This window comes from Protomyctophum parallelum (assembly GCF_964188405.1).
Source record: "Protomyctophum parallelum genome assembly, chromosome: 16".
NCBI classification, from domain to species: domain Eukaryota; kingdom Metazoa; phylum Chordata; class Actinopteri; order Myctophiformes; family Myctophidae; genus Protomyctophum; species Protomyctophum parallelum.
Window position 1 is genome coordinate 32,070,868 of NC_139711.1, and position 21,935 is coordinate 32,092,802.

The following is a 21,935-nucleotide window of genomic DNA, read 5'->3' on the forward strand; positions in this document are numbered from 1 at the left end:
AAAAAGGGAGAGAGTGATGATTGCTTTAGTCGTAGACTCGTAGATCTGTCAGAATTGAATCACACGCAGCCAGCTGCGAGCTCCGATAGTGTCACACCTCTAAATATAACAGGCTCCTCGATGGGGCTGATAAAGCCACAACAACAGGCATGGGGACCGAAACAGTAAAGGAGGGATGAGCATGTGCAGCGGAATAATAAAGAATGTCAAATCTGTTTAGAAATGCAAAGGCACAAGCAGCTCAACACCACCAGTTGCCTTGTTTACGTGGAATGCACAGAGACAATGTGAACAGTGCGTGCGTGCGTGTGTGTGTGTGTGTGTGTGTGTGTGTGTGTGTGTGTGTGTGTGTGTGTGTGTCTCAAGACACCCATGTGTGTTTAGGAGCCCACGCACAGCAGGCGTCATGGGAGTGATTGAGTGACAACGATATCGTCCCACTGGGCAAATTATAAAACATATCCCTCCCTTTTCTCTGCTCCTCATCCCCCCCATCCTTTTTCCACGTACCCCCTCGAGTCACCATGAAGATGTCTATCTGTCTGCATGCAACACTGCACACGCACGCATGCAATCAGCCAGTTCCACTCGCTCCTGATGTCCGTGCGCACATGGCACACTTCTATAAGTGATATCCCCTGAAGTGTATGTCTACTCTCGCACAAGGACACATTATGCCTTACACCGAGCTCCAGAGGTGACTTTTGCGTCACACAGAATGTTCCTGAGTCCTGAGGGGCACAGCTGTCACTGACATCTTGCCAAACACACACACACACACACACACACAGGAACGGGATGGGCGTTATTAAACCATTACAGATTGGTATCTGAATCAATCAATCTAAGGGCCGATTCATACTCTGACGAGCCAAAATCATTTCGTCACTACAGCGCCGAAACAGCTGTAAAATAGGAGTATGAATCGGCCCTTAACGGTGAATGTTCTCAACATTGTAAATCAAAGCGAACTCTTCAAGATGACTATTTCTGTGTTAAATCCAAATTTGGTGCCCCCCCTCACCAGTAACACTACAGTTTCTTACACTATATGGAACTAACAGCACTATATATTGAGGTCAGTTACAGTACATATTTACTATAGCTCCCACTGCAAGCTGCCACTGCAGTTCTTCTGGTCCTGACAAAATCCAATTGATATACTGTATAGCTCCCCCCCCCCCCCCCCCCCCCCCCCCCACACACACACACATTAAATACCGGTCCATATCTACCTGTCAGTATACAAGTATGAATTATTTACATAAATAAACAAGAAACAATAATATTTGGGTTTATTCCAGAGAAGAGATCTTACTGGCTTACAGCAAGGTTCCAGATATTCTTCTGACGTAAAAACAGAGATACATACCATTAAATTAATTAACCCATCCTTCTGGAAGATGCCATGCAGAATGCCGTGTCCTACCATTCAGACAGCAGTTGGTCTCTGTGTCAAACACTCTTAGTTGTAGAGTTGCACCCTTGGCCCCAAACACAAACTACAAGGTGGAATTAAATGAAAAATCACTCAGTAGTCAGTACACACGGAAGCAATGAATGCAATAATGAAGGCACAAACTCAAGACTCTGAGATTATGAGACATCAGACATAGCCTACATTACAATTTCCCTCTCCATTCTAACAAAAACTAAAGCAAAGCCTAATCCTAGAAAATGGATTATCTACTTTAGCTGAAACACCAGTAAGAAGTCTTACGACAGAAAGAAAGGATGGAGAAAACGAGTTGGTTGCGTGTCTCCAGACACAAACATATTTCCTTTGCACCAAATTAGGTAGGCTAATCATCTCTCATATAGTTTGTGGTGAAGAGATTTGGTGTATACAGTGTTTTCAAGACCCACATGTCATACGCTGATGTGGCAATCAGCTGACCAATTAGGCAGGGTATCTAAACTCACCTAAGACTGCATTCTTCCTGCCTTCTTTCTGCAAATGGTTCCTGGTTGCTGTTATGCGCTGTTTACTCCCACCACCGCCACCCCACCACCACCGATGGCCTCTGCTATTTCTGTTCCCCATGGGGGGTTTGTTACTGTATATCTATCTCCCTGCTCTTAATGTTTAATGATGGCTGTATAATTGTGCCGAGCAGGGAGAAAATGTAGCAGAGCCGAACGGCAAGACAAGATTTTATGGCCCAGGCCGTAGCGTAACGGTCTGGGCACCGGACTGGTGATCCAGTCGCGGTGTGCCGCGGGTTCGACTCCCGGACCCGACACGGCCTTTACCGCATGTCATCCCCCCATCTCTCTCCCGTTTCCTGTCAGCCTACTTTCTATCCCTTAAAAAATCAATAAAGGCGTAAGCCGCAAAAAAATATCTTAAAAAAAAAAAAAAAAAGATAAGATTTTATATGCACACTTCTGTTCTCATTCTTTGATGAATATTTGTTCAATCTATTTGTGAGTTATCTGACTGAACTAACATTAGCTGCAAAAAATAACATTTTACATGTTTGTGCAGATTACACTAGACAAAAGCACCCTTCGGGCGACTGTGACTGTAATATGATGGGGTCCTGAAAGTACTCCATACCATATTAAAACTGATCGTTTAGCATGGTTCTTTCCAACTTTAACTTTAGTGGATATAGAGAGTGGTGCAGACAACCATCAGTGCATCGTAGGAAATGAGCTTCCCTCGCTCCAGGATATACACGCAAAACGATGTGTAGCCAAGGCTGAGAGTATCATCAAGGACAGACAGCTAGTTTCAGGGTTTTTGTGTTTTTCTATTTTTATTATCTCTTCCTTTCCATGGTAATGCGAACATGGCAGGCTTCTACAGTCCTACCAGGTTGCTTGTGGTAAATCTACTGTACATTGGATTGTTACATCTTTATAGTATTGACAGTACAATTCTCTATGGAGAAAATGAATGAGACTTTTACTTCCAGGCCCGCCCCACACTGTTGAGCTTTGTCGCTCTGCAATCAATAATTTGCAAAAATCACATAGATGTCATTGACCGATTCTAAAAAAATATTTGGAAATTGAATCTGCACTAGGAGGCATGCCCCTTTAATATACTTGATGCAGTAGCATTAATCTGTATCTCTCTCACATACATACCCACACACACACACACACACACACACACACACACACAAAATAGGGGAGCTGTTCCTTTTATCTCTATATGTTCACCCAATTTATCTCTGCCATGATTCTCTCTCTCTCTCTGTGTACTTAAGTTCTCATGATCAGCTGGCCTACAGGGGGCCAGAGATGTGCACGTGACGTGCATGGCATCATTAACTCCCAGCATGGAAGATAATTTACACAGAGATCATTAACTCATGTAAACAAGGCCCTCCAAAGACAATTTAAAGCCACTACTACTACTGAGGGATATGTGTTATGCATGTATGCACTGTACAGTATGTTATATATACTGTATGAGCATGTGGGGTTGATGTTAATGATGATGGAACTCCTTGGTGGGTTAAGATCCACAAGGGGCATTCTGGGTCTCTCTGGGCTAAATCAGGGTCAAATTAAGCTCCCAGCTGCACTGCAGTTTAGGGTTATGATATACTCTGGCTTGCTATACTTTGTTTGTGAGCTTTTAGATTGCCGGCACACAAGTATAAATCTGTATTCAAGACTCACCTCTTTTAAGCTGGTGCAGTGCAGGACATAGGAACTCTACTCCATCCACATATCCAACCATGCACTGGCAGTAGTGAGAGACTGAGAGTAGACTATTTGCTTTGAGTAATTTATGTAGTTTTCTTGTAGAGCAGGGTTCCCCAATAGGCCAATTAACTGTCTGGCCCACACCAACCCCTGTAAAAAAAAAGCTAAATTGGTGGGAGGCTGGGAACTAGTGAAAGTTACAGGTATGGTGTGAATGTGAGTTTATAGCTTATACCATAATCACAGTAATCCTTAATCATATTCCATCATATTCAAGGGCTTTTGGAGATAAATGAGACTGCAGAGAGGAGAGGTGTGCGTCTGTGTCCAGCTGATGATCGTTGACGTAAATGCATCAAAGGCAATTATGTTTCTGCAAATATCAAGGTCGTCCACATCTAATTCATAAAAACAAATTATGAAACGTGACCCTCGTGGGGGTTAATCTGTGCCTGTACACAGGTCTAAATCTGTGTTATATGAAAGATCACTAACATTTACAGTATCTGGCTGGCCTGCCAGGCCGAAGCCCAGGCACATATTTAAAAAGAAAAGGCACATATTGTTTTTGCACTTGCGTGTGTGCGTGTGTTTGTGACTGGCCGACTAATCTCGCAAACTGCTGCACACTACAGATTTTTTTAATCGGCTTCATGGCGATGGTGGTGCTGTACCTGCTCGGCCTATAACTCTTGAACCATTGGCTGTGCAATCAATGTATTTTCCCTAGATTCCCATCATCATAATGCAGCTACGGGACCTATTTTACAACGCATTGTCCAATAGGGACAGGCAAGGATAATTGGACACCATGCTGAAAACAATTACATCTGTGTGCCTCATGCAGGAAACAAATTATCCTTTAGTACCCCCATATTTAATCGCAAATTGTGGGGCCGCTACAAAATGCAGAGACAAAAGCAATTTCATATAGACCATTAGAGAGCACCACAAATGCAACAAATCTCCCTTTTCCGTCTTTTTTTTAAACAATCTTCAGCATATCAAGTACACATTCTCTGATCTATGTGATTTATGTGACCATTAAATGACCATGCGCGCCAAACACATTTTTTATATTGAAAAAATCTTTAAAATAGGCTTACCTTTGATAGCAGCGATGGTGGACTTGAACGTGTACCGTATCCATCTGCACAGGGCAGCGTCATCTTGTCCCATCTTGGAGGACCCGTCAGTCAGATTAGATGAAAGTATTAAATTACAACCAGCAGAACTTGGGGCTACAGGGTATTTGCTTAGTTCCACCTAGTGTTGACAATAGGAAGAGTGTTGTAGAATGTTGAAATGTTCGCTCAGTTTCAACTTTCCCCTTTTAAAAGGGGGAAGTTAGAAGTTGTTCTCTTATACCAATGTCTTGGATAACATATACAGTGGCAGAGAGATACTACATGCCTATACTGTATCACACTGATGGGACTCAATATTATTGATATTATTAATGTAAATGGATCCATAAAGGGTGTCTTTTTTTCTTCTTTTTTCAGATTCACATCCACATTGTGACTGAATAAGAACAGACTTTACACATGTGGATGAACACACATGAACACCAGCAGTTACTATATAAACATTTATTCTCTGTACAGTTAATATCATCATCATCATCATCATTTAATAATAGAAAAATATCTTTCCTCACTTTCCACCCAAACATAAAATGCAAAATGAGAAGATGAACATTTTATGAAACTCATATGAAACGCAAAATAACCATACTGCATGTAATTTCCTTTGAGATAAACATTGTTTAAAAAGACAGATATACTGTTCAATACCGTATACATACACCATTGGCATATATCATATTTTAATATTCCCTAGAAAAAATATCTGTGACTATCTTTTTTTCTCCTTCCCCTTTCCATTTACTAGACCTCAATAGAGACTGTGTGCAAAATTCTGAATTAAAATAAAATCTGGCTTGATTTACAGCAATAACGTTGAGTTGTGATGAAATAAAACAAAACATCTTTGGAATGAAACATGTCATTTGGCTTGATGTCTGGAAATCAAGTAAGATGTCCTTTGGGTACAAAAATGTTTCTTCGGTGTGTCACATATACAGTAGGTCGTTGTCACCCTGACAAAGTGTCCCACGAACCGACGATGCATGTTTGAGTTCACAGAGGCAACAGTAGGATGTCCTGTAAATATCCATTTAAACCCTATTCTTTGAGACACACATAGGGTCCCCTATTCGCTGCTCATACTAGGACATGATGTCCTATTCTTTGAGACAAACATAGGGTCCTCTATTCCTCATACTAGGACATGACGTATGTGTGCAGAAGAATAAACTTTGTTGTCCCACAGTGTACTACACTAAGCCCCTCCTATTTTCCTTCTACAACAAATCTCTTCACTGACAACAGCTCATCTACAAGCTCATAATGCGTCGCAACGCGATACATTGTGAGCTGTAAGATCTGCTATTTCCGCTGAATGTATGCTCCACAATAGGGACGTTGGGGTTCAAGACACTTAATCCATCGGCATGTGACACAAAGTGTCACAGAACGGCACGTGTTCAGAAATGTTCGTCATAGGCAGCTTCTAATGACATTATTGATCGTGGCCTCGTAAACCTTTGTGGGAAAGTACACATTAACAGTCTTTTCTGGCCTTGCACCTGATTCCACTACTTCTGATTGGCAGCCACTCTGGCCATTCACCTGGTAATAATATCTGATTGGCAGTTACAATGTCTTATCCGCTCTTTCAGGAAGTGAAGTTCATGGGACGGGACTCTGAAACAGGAAGTTCTTCCAAATAGGCAATGGGCGCCAGTCCTCTCCTGCCATTGACCTTGAAAATACAGAATATCAATCAATTATAAAAATATTTGAAGGCCTCGGTTGTCCCGTTAATCAATCACATGATATGCAGGATTCTAAAATCACTATATAAATGGTGCATTTATATAGTGCCTTTATCCGAGGCGCTTTACATAGATTGTGCATTACATTCACCCATTCACACACATTCATACACCGATGGCGGAGAAAACCATGCAAGGCACCAACCTGCACATCGGGAGCAATTAGGGGTTCAGTTTCTTGCTCAAGGGCACCTGGACGCTAACTCTGGGGAAGCCCGGGATTGAACTGGGAACCTTTTGGTTCCGAAGCGTCCGCTCTACCCCTGAGCCACTCCTACCCCTATACTATATATACTCTTCCCCTGGCAATGTCCTTGACCGTGGATTTCATTGGCTAACCTGAGCCTCGCAGAAACCATCATGGCGAGGGTTGCCTAGCAGCGTGACGGTGTCCCCCTCTCGTAGGGCCAGCTCTCTGCTCGGATGGAGGTTAGGGCTGTCCCTCAGAGGGCTGTAGCTATAGATGGCCATGCACTAAAGGACACATGCATGCATACACACACACACACACACACAAAACAGGACAGAGGGGAAACATGGAACACAGAGGACATCAAATAAACTTTGTGAATAGTGTTCTTTAATACTTTGCCGAAATATTCTTTTATCAAGCATTAAAGGAACTACAACATGCATTTTAAAACGGTTTTTAATATTTAATATCATATTTTTTATGTCCCTCAAACGTATTTCTAATGGTTTGAGCCTAAATCACCACTCTGTTATAACCAGTCCAAGTCATTTCTTTCTGGCCTCTGAAGCAGTTTTAACAATACTGATGCTAGATATAACCATGTTTCCTTTCTATGCCAGCTTGGAAAACCAACAATGGCGGAAATTAACACACTAATCTCACACCAATCAATAACACACATCTCTCCATATCTCAGCACCACTGCCATAAACATCACAACACACTTAATGTGTTAGTCGGAATAAAGACAGAAGCAAAGGGGAGTAGTTCCTGATTCTACGCAAAAAGGAGGTGGTGCCCCCAGAGGCAAGAAAACAAAAATATTTGTTTGACTGAATGGGTTCTCAGATTGTGTGCGCGTGCACACACACACACACACACACACACACACACACACATGCATACGAACTATGAGACGGACATGTGTGGTTCATACAATATACGCACAAAACTTACACATGCACACAACGTAAAACATGCTTACACACACACACGCGCGCGCGCGCACCTACCGTTTTAGTTTCAGCCATTGGTGGTTTTGAAAGGGAAGAGTTGCTCAAACTCTACAAAGAGATGGACAGAATGGCATGACGACACTGGCAGCTTTGATGTCACGTAAACAGGCAGTAATCATCTGAGAGAAGTGAAAGTACTGTACGTACATGTTGAGTAAGGCCACTGTGTCTGTGTAAAGGGGGAGAGTTATGGTCAGGAGACGCAGAATGAGGAGACGGCTCTCTCCTGAAGGAGTCCGTTCTGTCAGGGCGTCTGTACACGGTGTGGACCTCATTAGAACCCAGACCGTTAGAGCCCAGCGTCTGAACACTGATGTGGATTGGGACACTCAAGTCCATATTCTCCAGAATACACTGAGGGGGAGAGGAACGCACGCACACGCACACACACACACACACACACACACACACTTGTGAACTTGTGCCGTTTGTGTTTTGATAGGAAAATATGGTAGGCTTAGCTGCCACGCATCATGGATTTGCTACCTTGGTACACGCTGAACTCATCACAGACTTGTGGAACTCTCCATCTACGTACACCTTTAGAAGGGAAAAGAAACAAAACACAAAAACAAAACAATGAGACGAAATCCACACATAAAATAGTTGAGTAGTGGTAAAATGTCCTGTACTGGCCAGTGAATGGCTGCTTACCCTGTATCCGTACACAAATGTGCCATTGCTGCAGCCCAGCTCATCCAGTGGCGGCCTCTCCCAGCCAATCATGAGACTGCTCTGGCCCACATTTCTGATCACCTCGATGGATCCCACCTCTGCTGGAGCTTCTGGAGGTCGAGAAGAGCAACCAAAATAACGATGAGCAATTGAGGAGATAGGAGTCGGAGACAATAATTATTCTAGGTGGTGATGGTTAAGCTTTAATGTACATGATATCATGGGGAGAAGTACGTTAGACACACAGTCTGACACAGATGGGTGGTAAGGTACTACTGCCAACGAGCACAGGGATGATACCATAGCTACAGTAGCAATGCTCTTTTCAATTTAAAATGGATTTTGGTGTACGAGTGAATCAATGAGTGAATACAGTACATAAGTTTAAGCAACTTATGAGTGAATACATACGTTTATGTATATAATATACAGTATATTTACCAAGGTGGTACTAAACAGATCAGTGCGTTTTACCATAAAGCTATTTTAGGAATAGGCCTAATTATATTCAAAGATTCACATTATGATTGGTACCGTATGCCTGAAACTCAAAGCGCAAAAATATACGAGCGATTAAAATGCGTAAATCTTGTACCGCATGAATTGTTCTGTAATTAATTTCTGTTAAAGTCCGAGCCCTAAAAATAATAATAAGTAGATACATGGTTATGGTTATTAACCTATTAAGACCCGAGGCTGATTCTATAAATGTCTTCTAACAGTTTTCCGAAAAACATATGTTAGGCATACATATAATTTTGGGGGTCCTTGACATGAAAAGGTATGAGAACCACTTAAATATTGCATTTGCCCGCGGACCACCATCTCAAAATATTTTGTTCCAGGGACCCCCAGAAGCGAAGATTTGAGTTAAAGATGTTCAGTTTAAAAATATACATCTCTGCCATCGGAAAGAAAGCACCTACTGTAAGCACCTTCAGGAAATGAAGAAAACCATTATATATTTTTAACAAAGCAACACTACCAGTGTTGGTATTGTGAGAATTTAAGACTTTAGGGGACAGTTTGAGGGTCCAATGGTGTGAAGAGGTTTTGTCCAATTTTAATACTTTTCATTGGTTTCATGGTTTTTTTAAACCAATACACACGTAAAGGGTGTTCAATAGCATTGAGTTAGGTGGTTTCTCTCCGACAGCAACGATTACATTCAAAGATTTGCACAAATTTAAGATTTTTCAAAAATAGCAGATCTACAGGCTCGTAGCACGGCACGAAGTGACGCGCTAATGAGTCTGTATATCTGGCCTTTCTGAATAGCCAAAGTATTAAATAATGGTTACAGTTGTTAAATCTAAAGTAGCACAGATGTTTTCCCACTCTTAGAATGGGTTAATTGTCTCCGTTCTTATGGCATGATGCTATAAGAGATCTTCTCTGGATTCCAAGGGAAGAGAAAATAAGGAGACCAAGGGCTCTATAGTGTGAGTATATTTCCCTCACATTTTCCCCTAAAAATAGATACCTGGAAAAATAATTTACAAGCAAGCACACTGTGCGAATAAAGATAAAAGATAAAAAGATAATTAGTTTGAAGTAATTCAACTTTTTTGTAAGCTGCGTCCTCTATTATAAACCTTACCCCCCACCATGTCTTTTCATAATCCCAAGCAATGCCAAAACAATTATTGCCATTGCTTTGGATAGTCATTAGTCATAATTATGTATTGCCTCTGGGCAGCATACACCCGAGAGAGATAGAGAGAGAGAGAGACAGACAGACAGACAGACAGACAGAGAGAGAGAGAGAGAGAGAGAGAGAGAGAGAGAGAAAGAGAGAGAGAGTTAGAGAGCAACAGAGAGACAGAGCAAGTGCTACTTGCAGCCACTTCACAAATGTACTTATTTCTGTCTATGTCTATGGAACACACTCTTTGCTGACAAAAAAACCTGACAGATATGACAAACATTCATTTATTTGCAAAGGTGGATGTAGCTCATGGTGTGTGTTTTGTTGAGCGTGACGCACCAAAAGCCAATAGCCTTTTTTAGGATGTTTTTTTGTTTTTCCACTCCTTTTTGTTTTAAGTGCACGTGTTTGTACAGTGTGCGTGCGTGCGTGCGTGCGTGCGTGCGTGCGTGCGTGCGTGCGTGTGCGTACCTGGTTTTGGTCTTTCTGTTTTGGTTTTATTATCTGGAGGCAGAGTCTTGTTCCTGACGATAGACTTGCACGATCTTCCAGGAGACGGAGGGGCAGATTTACTGCAGGCTGTTGGTGATGCGAGACCAGCGAAGACTTGGGCCATGCTGTCCAGATCACCAGTGATGGAGGTGATAGATTCTGCCATTTTAGAAAGGTTAGCCGTGGGGGCAGTTGGTATGCCAAGGGCAGTGGTATCAGAATTAGTAACAGAACATACAATGGCTGCAGAATTGACAGCGTTAACTGAGGTAGTTGAACTTGACGTTGGAGTTACAGTGGTAGCGACTGGATGCTGAGACATAGATGATGTGGGGATAGAAGTGCATTGCCTCGTCTGTTTGGAGGATGTTGGTATATTTGGGGCAGCAACTATATGAACACTTTCACTTGAGGTGGACTTACTAGGTCCCGTATCACTGACAGCATTAGAGTAGTTAGAAAGAGCTGAGGTTGTGGCAGTGCTTGAGGCTGCTTGTGTGTGTGTCAACTTACTGGGACTGAGTAGAATATTTGCAGACCTAGAGGCAACTGCAGTGAAAAGTGTTGCAGACATGGCAGCTTTTATAGGTTTAGTTGATGATGTTGCTAATGTTACTGTTGTTCGCGTGGTTTGGCCAGGGGCGATGGTGACTGGAACAGGGGCCATGGTGACTGGAACAGGGGTGGAACTGGTGAGTGTGAGGTTCTTAGTCTGAGAGGTCAATAGAACAGGGGTGGAACTGGTGACTGTGAGGTTCTTAGTCTGAGAGGTCAAAGTCAGGTCTCCTGTGGACGAATATGAGAAGGCTTTCTTAGGGTGCTGTCTTCTCCCTCTGTCACCTACTTGGATGTCGTCTGACTTTCTTCTTGCTGGAGCCTTGAACGATATTAGATATACAATACATGTATTAGATATAATTGTACACATGTGTGTACATATCCATAACAGAGAAAGTCTGAAGTTGACTTACTAATGTCACTTATGTGAGTACAATAAATAAATAAAACGGCATAACGTTATTCGTCTCTGTCAGGCCAAAGTCATGGCGAAGACTACGATTTTGCATGAACACAGCATCCGATTGCTGTGAAACTTCACATTGGCCTGTGATAGCGCAAAAAGGAGGCAGATTTTTGCTAAACAAATGTTTTGCTATTACTACAGATTTGGTAAAAACATGCAAATCAGTTCACATTATCATAGATAATGTGAACTGATTATATAGATATAATCAAGTCATGAAGACAAACCTGTGCTCCGAGGAGCTTTTTTTTTAATTCAATTAAGCAGCTCCTAGTGGAGAATAAAACACATTCCCCCTCGTCACTAGGCAACAAACTGTTTGATTGTTTGCAGTATGTCTGCATGTTCATAGCTCTAAAGTTTACCTGATAGAAGCTGGAGAGTGTCTTCTGCAGTTCATGATGTAAACTAATGATCTTCTCAGGACTACTCAGTCTTCTTCCCTGACTGAAACATCTGTCTGGGTTAAGGGGAGCACATCTCAGGTAGTTCCTCCCTCTGCCTTCTGAACCACTGGCTGGAACGGAGCTGGACTCCCCTTTCATGCCAACATGGTATAGTCCAAGTGGGTCTGGAGAAGTGGGTGTTTGGACTGGTCCACCAGGGGACTGGGGCATCTGTCATGGAATGGAGGATAGGCTACATCAATTTCACTATAAACTATACTACCGGTATGAACAAAAACTGTACTGTAACATAATGGGCTAAACTGTTAAGGAAAAAATATGTATTCATGGATAGTATTAGAGACTACTACATGCATTTTATGTTCTTCTCTGTAGATTTAAAGCTGCATGTAACTATCCTGTTCTACACCAGATTTGAAGCCAGGTCTCCCATGTGCTGACATTTGTACCACTGGGTCAATAGAGCCTGCATTTGTGTCAAACCAGTAATAGGATCTTGTCAAAGGTCGTCCAATCTAGACACAGGAGCTAAATATCTCAAAGAAGAGCAGGGAGACCAAACACAACCACCCCAATAGTATAAGTTATATTGTGTAATACATTTTATTAGGACCAACGTTTGGGCAACCAAATGCCTTCTTCAGGGTATCGTGACTACGAGCTGTGCGACCTCACCTTCCCTTTTTTCAAGTTTTGTCTCCCGTGGTCAGCACCTCCCCACTATTGGTGTGCACTCCTACCTCTTTGTTTGTTCAATTAACATACTCTACCTGCGTTATGTCGCATGCTGCAGGCAAACTCTTTCTCGCTGCAGGAACAACAGGTGAAGATGGCATCTGCACGTTGGCACGCTCAGACACTGCTGAAGTTGGCACAGGTGAATTGGCTTGGTTTTTCACTCCAGCGTTTGGTGTAAATTCACTGATATTGTCCTGATGCTTTGCAGAGGGTCCAGCAGTGAATAGACTAGCACGGTTCCCCCCGGTGCGTTCAAGGTGTTTTATACCAGATCCGGGAGTGAGTCCATTTGGATATTCGTGGTCTCTTACACCAGGTGTGAAAACAGTGTTGCACTTTTGATCAAATGTGAATCCACCAACATAGTTGTGTTGTTGTAAATCAGAATGCGGAATGAAGCCATTTGTGTAGTCCTGGAACTTTACATCTGGTGTGAATGCAGCAGTATAGTCATGTTTCTTTACATCTGGTGTGAATGCAGTATTGTAGTGCTGGGTCTTTACATCCGGTATGAATGCAGTATTGTATTCCTGGACCTTTACATCCGGTATGAATGCAGTAGTGGAGTCCTGTATCTTTACATTCGATGTAAATGCAGTAGTACTAGTGCAGTCCTGTATCTTTACATTAGATGTGAATGCAGAAGTGAAGTCCTGGACCTTTACGTCGGATATGAATGCAGTAGTGTAGTCCTGCAGCGCTGTGTCACACAGCAGGTGTTCTGCCTGCTGTGTGAGAGTGAAGTCTGCACATCCACACCTATTCATGGCTCTCATCATCTGGGCCAGTAAACTGTTCCTGTCCTGACACTTCACCACGAGACATGACAGCTTGGCCTGTGTTATATTGGATTAAAACCCATGTGACATTAACATGGCAACAGTATGGTACGATTTACACTTTCCAAAGTTTAACAACTTGTCAGTGAAAAAATCAATATCATTAGCTGGGTGAGCCAAAACTGTATGAGTCATTCAACGTACCTTTAAAGGAGCTATATCCAAATCTGTCTGGCTCTTCTTTTTCAAGAGAACATCATACTATAAATACAAGAAACAGAGTATTGTGAACTGTTGAATAGCCTGAGTTTGTAGGACTTGTTTGACTACAACTGCTACAACAGACTACAAAATGGCAGCTGGTTGCCTACTTTAGATCTTATGTCGCCATAGCGTGACCGGAGTGAGGCGAGAGTAGAGCTCCACTCCTCCTTGTTCCCCAGGTCTCTTCTCAGGGATGTGTACTCTGAGTTCAGCTCCTCTAGAGCCACTGTCTGTGGGGTCAGGCACATACAGTACATACATCTTTGAAAACATACTATGCAGGCATGGGTCTATGGTATGCACGTTTTTAGAAAAATATGCACAGACACATGACATGTCTACTATCAACTATGAGCAACACAGTCGTTCAACAACAGCAGCAACAACAACCACACAGTCACAACTCCTAAACAACAAAACATGGCCACCTTGGCTTTGAGTTGAGCCTGAAGGATATTGAATTGCTCCTCAATCTGAGCCTTCAGTGCCAGAGCATCAGCCTTTTCTCTCGTCAGGCCTGTCAGTCTGCTATGTAGTTCCTTCACCTAAACCAGACCAGTAAACCAGTAAGTACATTAATTAACCATTCACAAATTAATAGTTGATGTTTTAATACCATTATTGTTGCTGGCAAAAACCTCTTATCTCCATAATGTAACTTTATCCAATTTTTAATCCTGACATATGAGGTTTGGACAGCAACGATATATGATGATGTGAGTGTAACTGATAATTCAAGTTGTTATTGTGTTCAGCACATTCATGAACATAATATGAATGAATGGCACAACAATATGTTTTTTACTAGTGGAAAGGTTTAGCTTTTCAAAGAGCCTCAAGTTAATAATATCACGTTTCCCACTTCCCAACTCTGAAATGAAGATTAACGGCAATTTTACAGACCTCTTGTGAGAGATATGAGCTAGATGTATTCCTTGGGGGTATTGAAAGAAAGCTAAATAAGCAAAACAAATGTGGTTGGATGCAAAAATCACAGTGCAAACTTTTTCATGAACTAGTCCTTACCCGTTCTGAATAATGAACAGCAAATGATGTTCAGTGTGGGTAATGCAATGTAATAGATCACATTACTGATTAGGGGGGGGGGTTGTTTTCCCTGTGTGGGTCTGTTACGCGGAAAACTGTGTCCCAGTATTAATCTGTGTCCGTCCCAACATGCATTTCACTGGTGACCCGGAAGTGGACAGACAGACAGACAGCGATCGCTAAATTATTAGATAGATGTACAGTACCTGTGCTGTCAAGCTGTCATTTTCCTTTCTGGTGTCTTCCATCTCGTTGGTTATATCTGTCAACCTCATCACTTCATTGGCTCTTTGATCTGCCCTCTTCTCTGCCTCCACCCTCGTAGCTTCAGACTGACACAGTTTACTGTTCAGTCTCTGGATCTGCATGCATAAACCGATTTATTGATTATATATGTCACTAATAGGAATTACAGAAATTATTTCAACAACAAACATCTTTGCATAATATATTTAGTGTGTTACGGATGCTCACCTCTAACTGGCTTTGGTCCAGTTCTTGTCGCAACATTGTTAGTTGCACCCCCAAAGCTTCAACCTCCGTCATCAGAGCCATTTGCTCCTGTTTTCCACACACTTCCACAGCCTTCGTCGCCACGCAAGCATTGGTGAGATCGGAAGGATCTTGCCTCCGACTCCAGTCCGCTGCAGCATCAACAACCTGTAGCTCCTCCTCTCTGAGACTCAGAAGCGACAGCCTTATCTGGTGCTCCTCTTTTTTTAAACCAGCGATGGAACGTTCAATCTTATCTTTCTGTTCATTCAAAGTGCAAATTGACTGCGACAGCTTGTCTCTCTCTTCTCTGGATTGTTCTTGATCTCTGCTCTTCTCTAGACTGTGGAATGAATCCATAATGTCCTCACTCTCCTGTTTTAAGTCACACACCTCCTGGCTTAACCGGTCCCGCTCCTTTTGCAAACTTTGAAGCGTTTGCGTGATTTGTTCTCTTTCTGCTTTTTCGCATGAAAGAGATCCTGACACTTTCTCTCTTTCATCTCTAAGGTGAGACAATGACACAATTAGCTTCTCTTTTTCATCCTTCAGTCCACTCATGGATCTTCTGAACTGGTCTCTCTCATTAGCCTTTAGCCCACAGACGGTCCTACTTAGCTGCTCTCTGTCTTGTCTGAGACCAGATAGAGACTGACTGATGCCGTCTCTCTCCTCCTTCAGTCCCCAAACAGTCCGAGTTAGCTGCTGTTTCTCTTCAGTCTGAGTTTGGATCGACAGGGAAACCTCTCTCTGTTCCTCCCTCAGGGACCGTACAGAACCCATCAGCTCCTCTTGTTCTTTTTCCAGGTTCTGAACTGACCCGGCCAGCTGTTCAACCCCATCAGACAATAGACTACCTTGTGTCTTGGCTTGTAGGCTATGGCTTGTCGAGACATCGTGGTCATCATCTTGAGAGCAAAATGCTGAATCTGTGGTTAAATGGTGTGCTTGTGAACCGGATATGGACTCTGTTTTATCTTCGCTATCTAATACACTGTCCACTAAAGCGTCCACAATTCCTTCTAAATTATTCTTCTGACTACCACCAAACCCTAAGTTTGGAGCCATGTGGCCATTTTGTAAATGGACACCATCAGGTATGTGATGACACTGTGATGATTCTTCTAGAACGTGCCCACTCTCTGCCAGCCTCTCCTGCAGCTCCATGATAGTGTTAAGATCATCCTCCGTCTTCCTGGTCAGCTCTGTGATCAGACAGCCTTGCTCCTGGTTATCTTGCGTGAGCCTGGTTCCATCTGCCTCTAGCCCAGACATCTGCTGCCTCAGCTGGGCTAGATCCTTAGCGTTGTCTGCCTCCTGGAGCCTCATGTGGGCCAACAGCTCCTGGATGCGCTCTGCCAAGGCCCGGTTCTCCTGGTTCAGAGCCTGGGCGAGGTCCTCCTCAGCTAGGGTGAGAATGGAGTCCTCTTGGGTGGACGAACATGAGGTGTGGACAGCGCCATTGTGGGTTGGTGTGTTCTGCGTTGGCACCCCGTGAATCTAGAGCATGTAGATGAAAGTAGGACTAGATTGGTGAACTTTTCTTTTGTTTAAAGGCATATGAAAATGTCTAATTGTTACCAGCCCTGGGGACATATAAATAAAACATTTAAAAACACCAGGTTGAACCCTGAAGAATGTACCTTTTCTTCTGAAGGCACTGTACTCGGCTCTCCTTCCACTTCCTCTTCTCGTTCCCTGAGTTGTAACTCCAGTTGGCAGTTCTCCTGAGTCAGCGTCTGCAGCTGCTCTCTGAGGGCCTCCGCGTCTTCCCCCAGCCCCAGGCTGAGGTACGCGGCCCTCAGGGCGTCCGACTCCTCACTGGGGCATTCCTCCAGATTCAGGGTCCCTCTGGAGCACCATGTACCTGGGCTGAACGTCCCGACCTCCACCGCGTCCGTGGTCAGAGAGAGTGACTGGAGGCTGAGGTGGTGTTTGGAGGAGTTGAGGTGGGCGGAGAGATTCAAAACGTCTGGTTTGGCCTAGAGACAAGTAGTTAAATATGCATTTTGTTATGTGTGTGTGCAGTTTTGTAGACAGGTGGGTAGGTGGTTAATTATGTATGCATGCATACCAGTATATTATGCATACAGTACATATTGTGTGTGAGTGTGAGTGTGAGTGTGAGTGTGTGTGTGTGTGTGTGTGTGTGTGTGTGTGTTGAATTATTACTGCAGGCATTTATACTTTTTTATATGTATGTTTCTACAAAATATGGTATAAAAGCCTCTAGGAGGCTTCTAAACTTCTCCTGCACAATAAGTTGTATGTATGTATTCTTTTTTCATCATCATGTGCTAATAAATAAAACTGGGGAAGAAATGTGTGTTGCGCTGCATTGTGTTAGTTGTCTGCTGCACCCTGTTGGTGAACAGATGTAAGTCCATGTTTGTTCATTCAGGGAGAAAATAAATTAATGAAAATAGTGAATATAGTGACTCAGTGTCTTATTTTCTCCTCAGACATTGACAGACAGAAATATACACATTCACCCTAAGATACCCTATGCTCCTATGCTTAGATTAGAACACAACACTTTGGGCCCAAAGAAAAAAGAAAAAAATATCTCAATTATACATAAATTAATTTAAATCTTTTCTGACGTACCTTTCCAGAGCTATTGGCTGAACAGTGTCTCATGGCGGTGCCATTTGAGAGGGACAGCAAAGGACAAGAACCAGGGCCTGGACTTGTATTGGTGGGAATTGGGGAGCTAGGCCCAGGGCTTGGAAACGCAGACCCAGCGATGGTGGATGTCTGACTGGGTGTATGGCCAGATGCCTCCATATCCTGCTGGAGTCTCTGGTTCTCCTCTCTCAGCTCCTCCACCTCCTCAATCAGAGAGCTCTCGGACAGCTTCAGCCGGTTGACCTCGGCCTTCATCCCCTCCACCTTACAGCCCAGGAAGTGGCCGTTCTCTTGTGCTTCCTGGAGCTGCTCCGTCAGCTCCCTTCGCTCCGCCACGCCTTGCTCCTCTCTCTCCAGCAGAACCCTGAGGTCCTCCTGCAGGCTCAGGATGAAACCTTGCAGCCTGACCTCGTTTGAAACAGCCCCCTCTATTCCACCAACTCTTTGGTACCCGGGCGCCTGCTTCCTCCTCCTCTCTTCTTCCTCTTTCTTCTTCTTCTTCTCCTCCCCTTCCTCCTCTCCCTCCCCTTCTCCTCTCAGACATGGCAGTCTTTCTAGCTCCCCACTGTGCAGTGCAGACTCAGCAGTGATGCTAACCGCGCTGATATTTGCGATGTTGGTTGCAGCGGCCACTGTCATGTCCAAGAGCTGTTTCTCCAGTGTGTGGACACGGCACTGCAGGCTCTGCTCCCGATCTCTGGCCAGGCTGAGTTTTTGCAGGAGCTGCGTTTTGAAGTTCTCAAAGTACTGCGACTGGCGACCCATCTCCTCTTCTTTGACCCTCATCTGGTTCTGACTGCGCTGGAGTCGATCCCTCCACACGCGCTCTATTCGCTCCTTCTCAAGAGTCTGGGGACGAATGGAGGTCAAGGGTGGAGAGAGAGAGAGAGAGAGAGAGAGAGAGAACAGTAAGCAGGGGAAGAGACAAGTGAAACAAGGTTTTGCTACAACACTTACATTTAGGAGACTTTTAAAAGCTCACAACTGAAGTTACTCCAAATTTACCCATTCAATTTCCCCCATCTACAATTTTGTGTGCTGGCTTCACTGGTACAGAACAGACAGACTGTGTATATATATTTTAATGTCAAGGCAGTAGCAGACTCATCTACTTGTTTGGATAGATACTGTAGTACTTCTGAACATTCATTTCTGTGATAAATAATCTGATACTGAATGAGTGAGTGAGTGAGTGAATGAATGAGTGAATGAAAGACTCACCATGGTCCTGACCTGGTCCCTGAGCGTGTGTAGCTTCTGGTCTATCCTCTGGGTGTGTTGCACGCTGGGCAAGCAGTTGGCGCGAGGCAGTTGGATGAACTGATGGAGCAGATTCCTCTCCGACTGCTCCAGCTCTGTGATCCTACCACCAACCACAGATACACACAAGTACTCGTATTACCGTAGCTTAGCGTTAGCACAGAGCAACTCAATCTTACTGAATCAACATGCAGCACTCAGCCAAACTCACGCTTAAATTCATCATTACTTACTTTTTACTATTTGAACGCCAAATCGTATTGTTTTGCATTCCGGTGTCAGGGAAGTCAAGTCATATCTACGACGAATACAATTTGGGGAATGATGTGAGCACCGGCGTGTGCTGGTGTCAGTGTGTGACAGCGACTAAGCGTGCAGTGTGTGATATGTGATATCACCTTGGCCATATGCGAGTCCGTGGGACAGACATACTGTAGGTGTGTGTGTGTGTGTGTGTGTGTGTGTGTGTGTGTGTGTGTGTGTGTGTGTGTGTGTGTGTGTGTGTGTGTGTGCCCATCCGTTAGTGGGTCTGTCATGGGATCCCCTCTCCCCTAGTCTCTCACCTGTTCCTCAGGTAGCTGCTGCTGTCAGACTGGCTAATTGACGTGGCACTCTGTTCCAGAACCTTCACCCTGTCACTCAGAACCTGCAGGTCCAATGGCGGCTCGGCAGCCGGCGAGTCCGTCACGGCGCCGCCGGCGTCTGATCCACCTCCAGTCTCCACGCCGTCCGGCGGAGGCACACAGTCCTCCATTGGTCAGCCCACTCACACCTGGAGCATGTGAGCAGTGCTGGAGAAAGTAGAGTATACCCATAATTACAAAGTTCATTTTCTTTTCATATCAATGCATTGAACATTGCGCTCAATTATTATTATTATTTTCTTTTACAAAAATCAGAGCTTTGGAAAATGTTTCAAATAGCAGATCGACGTGTTGTGAGCTTGTAGATCAGCAATTTTCACTATTAGAAATAGGGCTCAAGTGGTTAATTAATTTGGGTTGCAAGAGTCCCTTCCTAGAAATGTAGTGGAGTCAAAAGAATATTTCGATTTGGACTCAGTGAAAGTCTTGCGCTTGTAATGAAAAAAGGTAGAAAATAAATACTCCTATGTCCTTTAAGTACACTATTCAAGAAAATGTACTTTCCACACACACACACACACACACACACACACACACACACACACACACACACACACACACACACACACACATTAATTATTCACAATAACAACAGCTTGGTAGCAAGATGCCAACCACAGGTGTCTATCATGTTACCCCACCTCCTCAGCAGCTAGCCCCGCCCCCTCTCCCTGCAGACATTCCACAGACAGAGCCCTCTTTCCTGCATGGAAACCTTTGCTCTCACATCACAAGTTAATTAGGGTTACAATGAAACCAATGTATAACTGATTTCATAGACTACATGGGGTATAATGTTTTTTGGTACTACAGTATAACCAAGTAAACATTATGAAAAAGGGTTGGGCAATATGGACGAAATCAAATTTCGTGATATATTTCACCGAAATACCTCAAAATCGATATTGTGACGATATCATATTGTGATGCTAACATTTGCTAATATTGTGTTGCTAATATTTTATTATTTATTCAACACATTCTCCAAAATAGCAGATCTATAACATGTAACCATGCAACGCATTGTAAGCTTGTATAGTTTGTATTTTATTTATTTTTTACATTTTGGACTACTCAGGAGTCAGACCTACCAACTAGTAAAATCCGGTAAGAGCACTTATGTCACATCACAATATTACAATATACGATCTAGTCTCATGATACAGAATTGCTCAGTCCTAATAAAAAACTGGATTCTGAAATGATGAGAAGTAACATACCTGCTTTTTATTCTGGTCCGATTACTGTAATGTGGTCTTCCCAGTCCCAAGGCGAGTGTGTTGGTTGTCCCAAGGCAGTGTGTTGGTTGCTGAACCTGGCTGTACTCTGGTTTCCATAGACACACACCATGGATGCTGACCTTTTGCCAGGCTGTCCAATGTCCAAGCGGGCCGAGCATATAAGGTTTGTCCATTCCTTCACTCCTCCTTATGCCCCAACTCTCTTCCTTTCACTACTCTGTATACTGTACCCACTCCTTTGGTCCGTCCGTCTGTCGTCCACCTCTCCCTCTGTGGCTGCACTCTTTCACTGCCTGGCTTAGCATTCCTTGTCTCATTCCTCCCTCCGTAAGTCCATACTGTACATGTTCTTATCTCAGTGGTGTTCACGTTTAGGGTTCCAGGTCCAAAAAACACTAGTGTAAAGACATCATATATTCGAATAATATTTTTCTTTACAAAAAATGTAGTATCTGCAGTTAAGTTTTATGTCTTTGAATGCTTCCAGCATTCCAGCTTAGGGTCATCCGCAAAAAAGTGCATGTGTATCAAAAAGGCCATTGGGTATCGACAGCTGTCTAGAAATGCATAAAAAACAAAGTTTGTGTTTTGTCCTCTCTTGCCACCTGAGCACCTTAGCACCTGAGGAGACAAAAAATGTAATACATAATCATTTAAATCTACATAATTAGTACAAACAGAGCGATGACGATGATGAATGTATAAATATTATTTATACATTCATCATGCATCTCACCTCTGCTTGTACTAATTATGTTGATTTAAATGTCTTTCTAGTGGGATGAACTTTAGTAAAAAATAATTTAGTAAAATAAAATAAAATGC

General features: G+C 43.3%; 1 protein-coding gene across 1 annotated transcript; it reads right to left on the reverse strand.

The window, feature by feature from the left end:
- Positions 1-5,384: 5,384 nt before the first annotated feature.
- On the reverse strand, positions 5,385-21,474 carry LOC310873757 (uncharacterized protein). Its single transcript, XM_083786308.1, has 20 exons — positions 21,090-21,474; positions 19,789-20,016; positions 19,187-19,328; positions 18,508-18,814; positions 18,078-18,405; positions 16,981-17,122; positions 15,320-16,837; positions 15,052-15,207; positions 14,227-14,343; positions 13,906-14,028; positions 13,739-13,795; positions 12,788-13,591; positions 11,976-12,227; positions 10,566-11,463; positions 8,426-8,556; positions 8,258-8,311; positions 7,919-8,125; positions 7,769-7,819; positions 6,902-7,036; positions 5,385-6,489 (listed from the first exon to the last, which is right to left on the reverse strand). Exons 2-20 carry the CDS (start codon positions 19,977-19,979, stop codon positions 6,403-6,405), a joined length of 5,700 nt encoding a protein of 1,899 aa, XP_083642434.1. The 5' UTR covers positions 19,980-20,016; positions 21,090-21,474; the 3' UTR covers positions 5,385-6,402.
- Between the last annotated feature and the right edge of the window lie 461 nt (positions 21,475-21,935).

What these genes read in the sequence shown, in the direction of transcription:
- LOC310873757 (XM_083786308.1), bottom strand. Translation starts at nt 19,979, where the DNA reads ATGGAGGACTGTGTGCCTCCGCCGGACGGCGTGGAGACTGGAGGTGGA. An exon ending in GGAGCTAGAAAGACTGCCAT is followed by an intron (nt 18,406 to 18,507) that starts GTCTGAGAGGAG and finishes GGTACCAAAGAG; the next exon opens with TTGGTGGAATAGAGGGGGCT. An exon ending in ACAGTGGCCTTACTCAACAT is followed by an intron (nt 7,820 to 7,918) that starts GTACGTACAGTA and finishes ATCTCTTTGTAG; the next exon opens with AGTTTGAGCAACTCTTCCCT.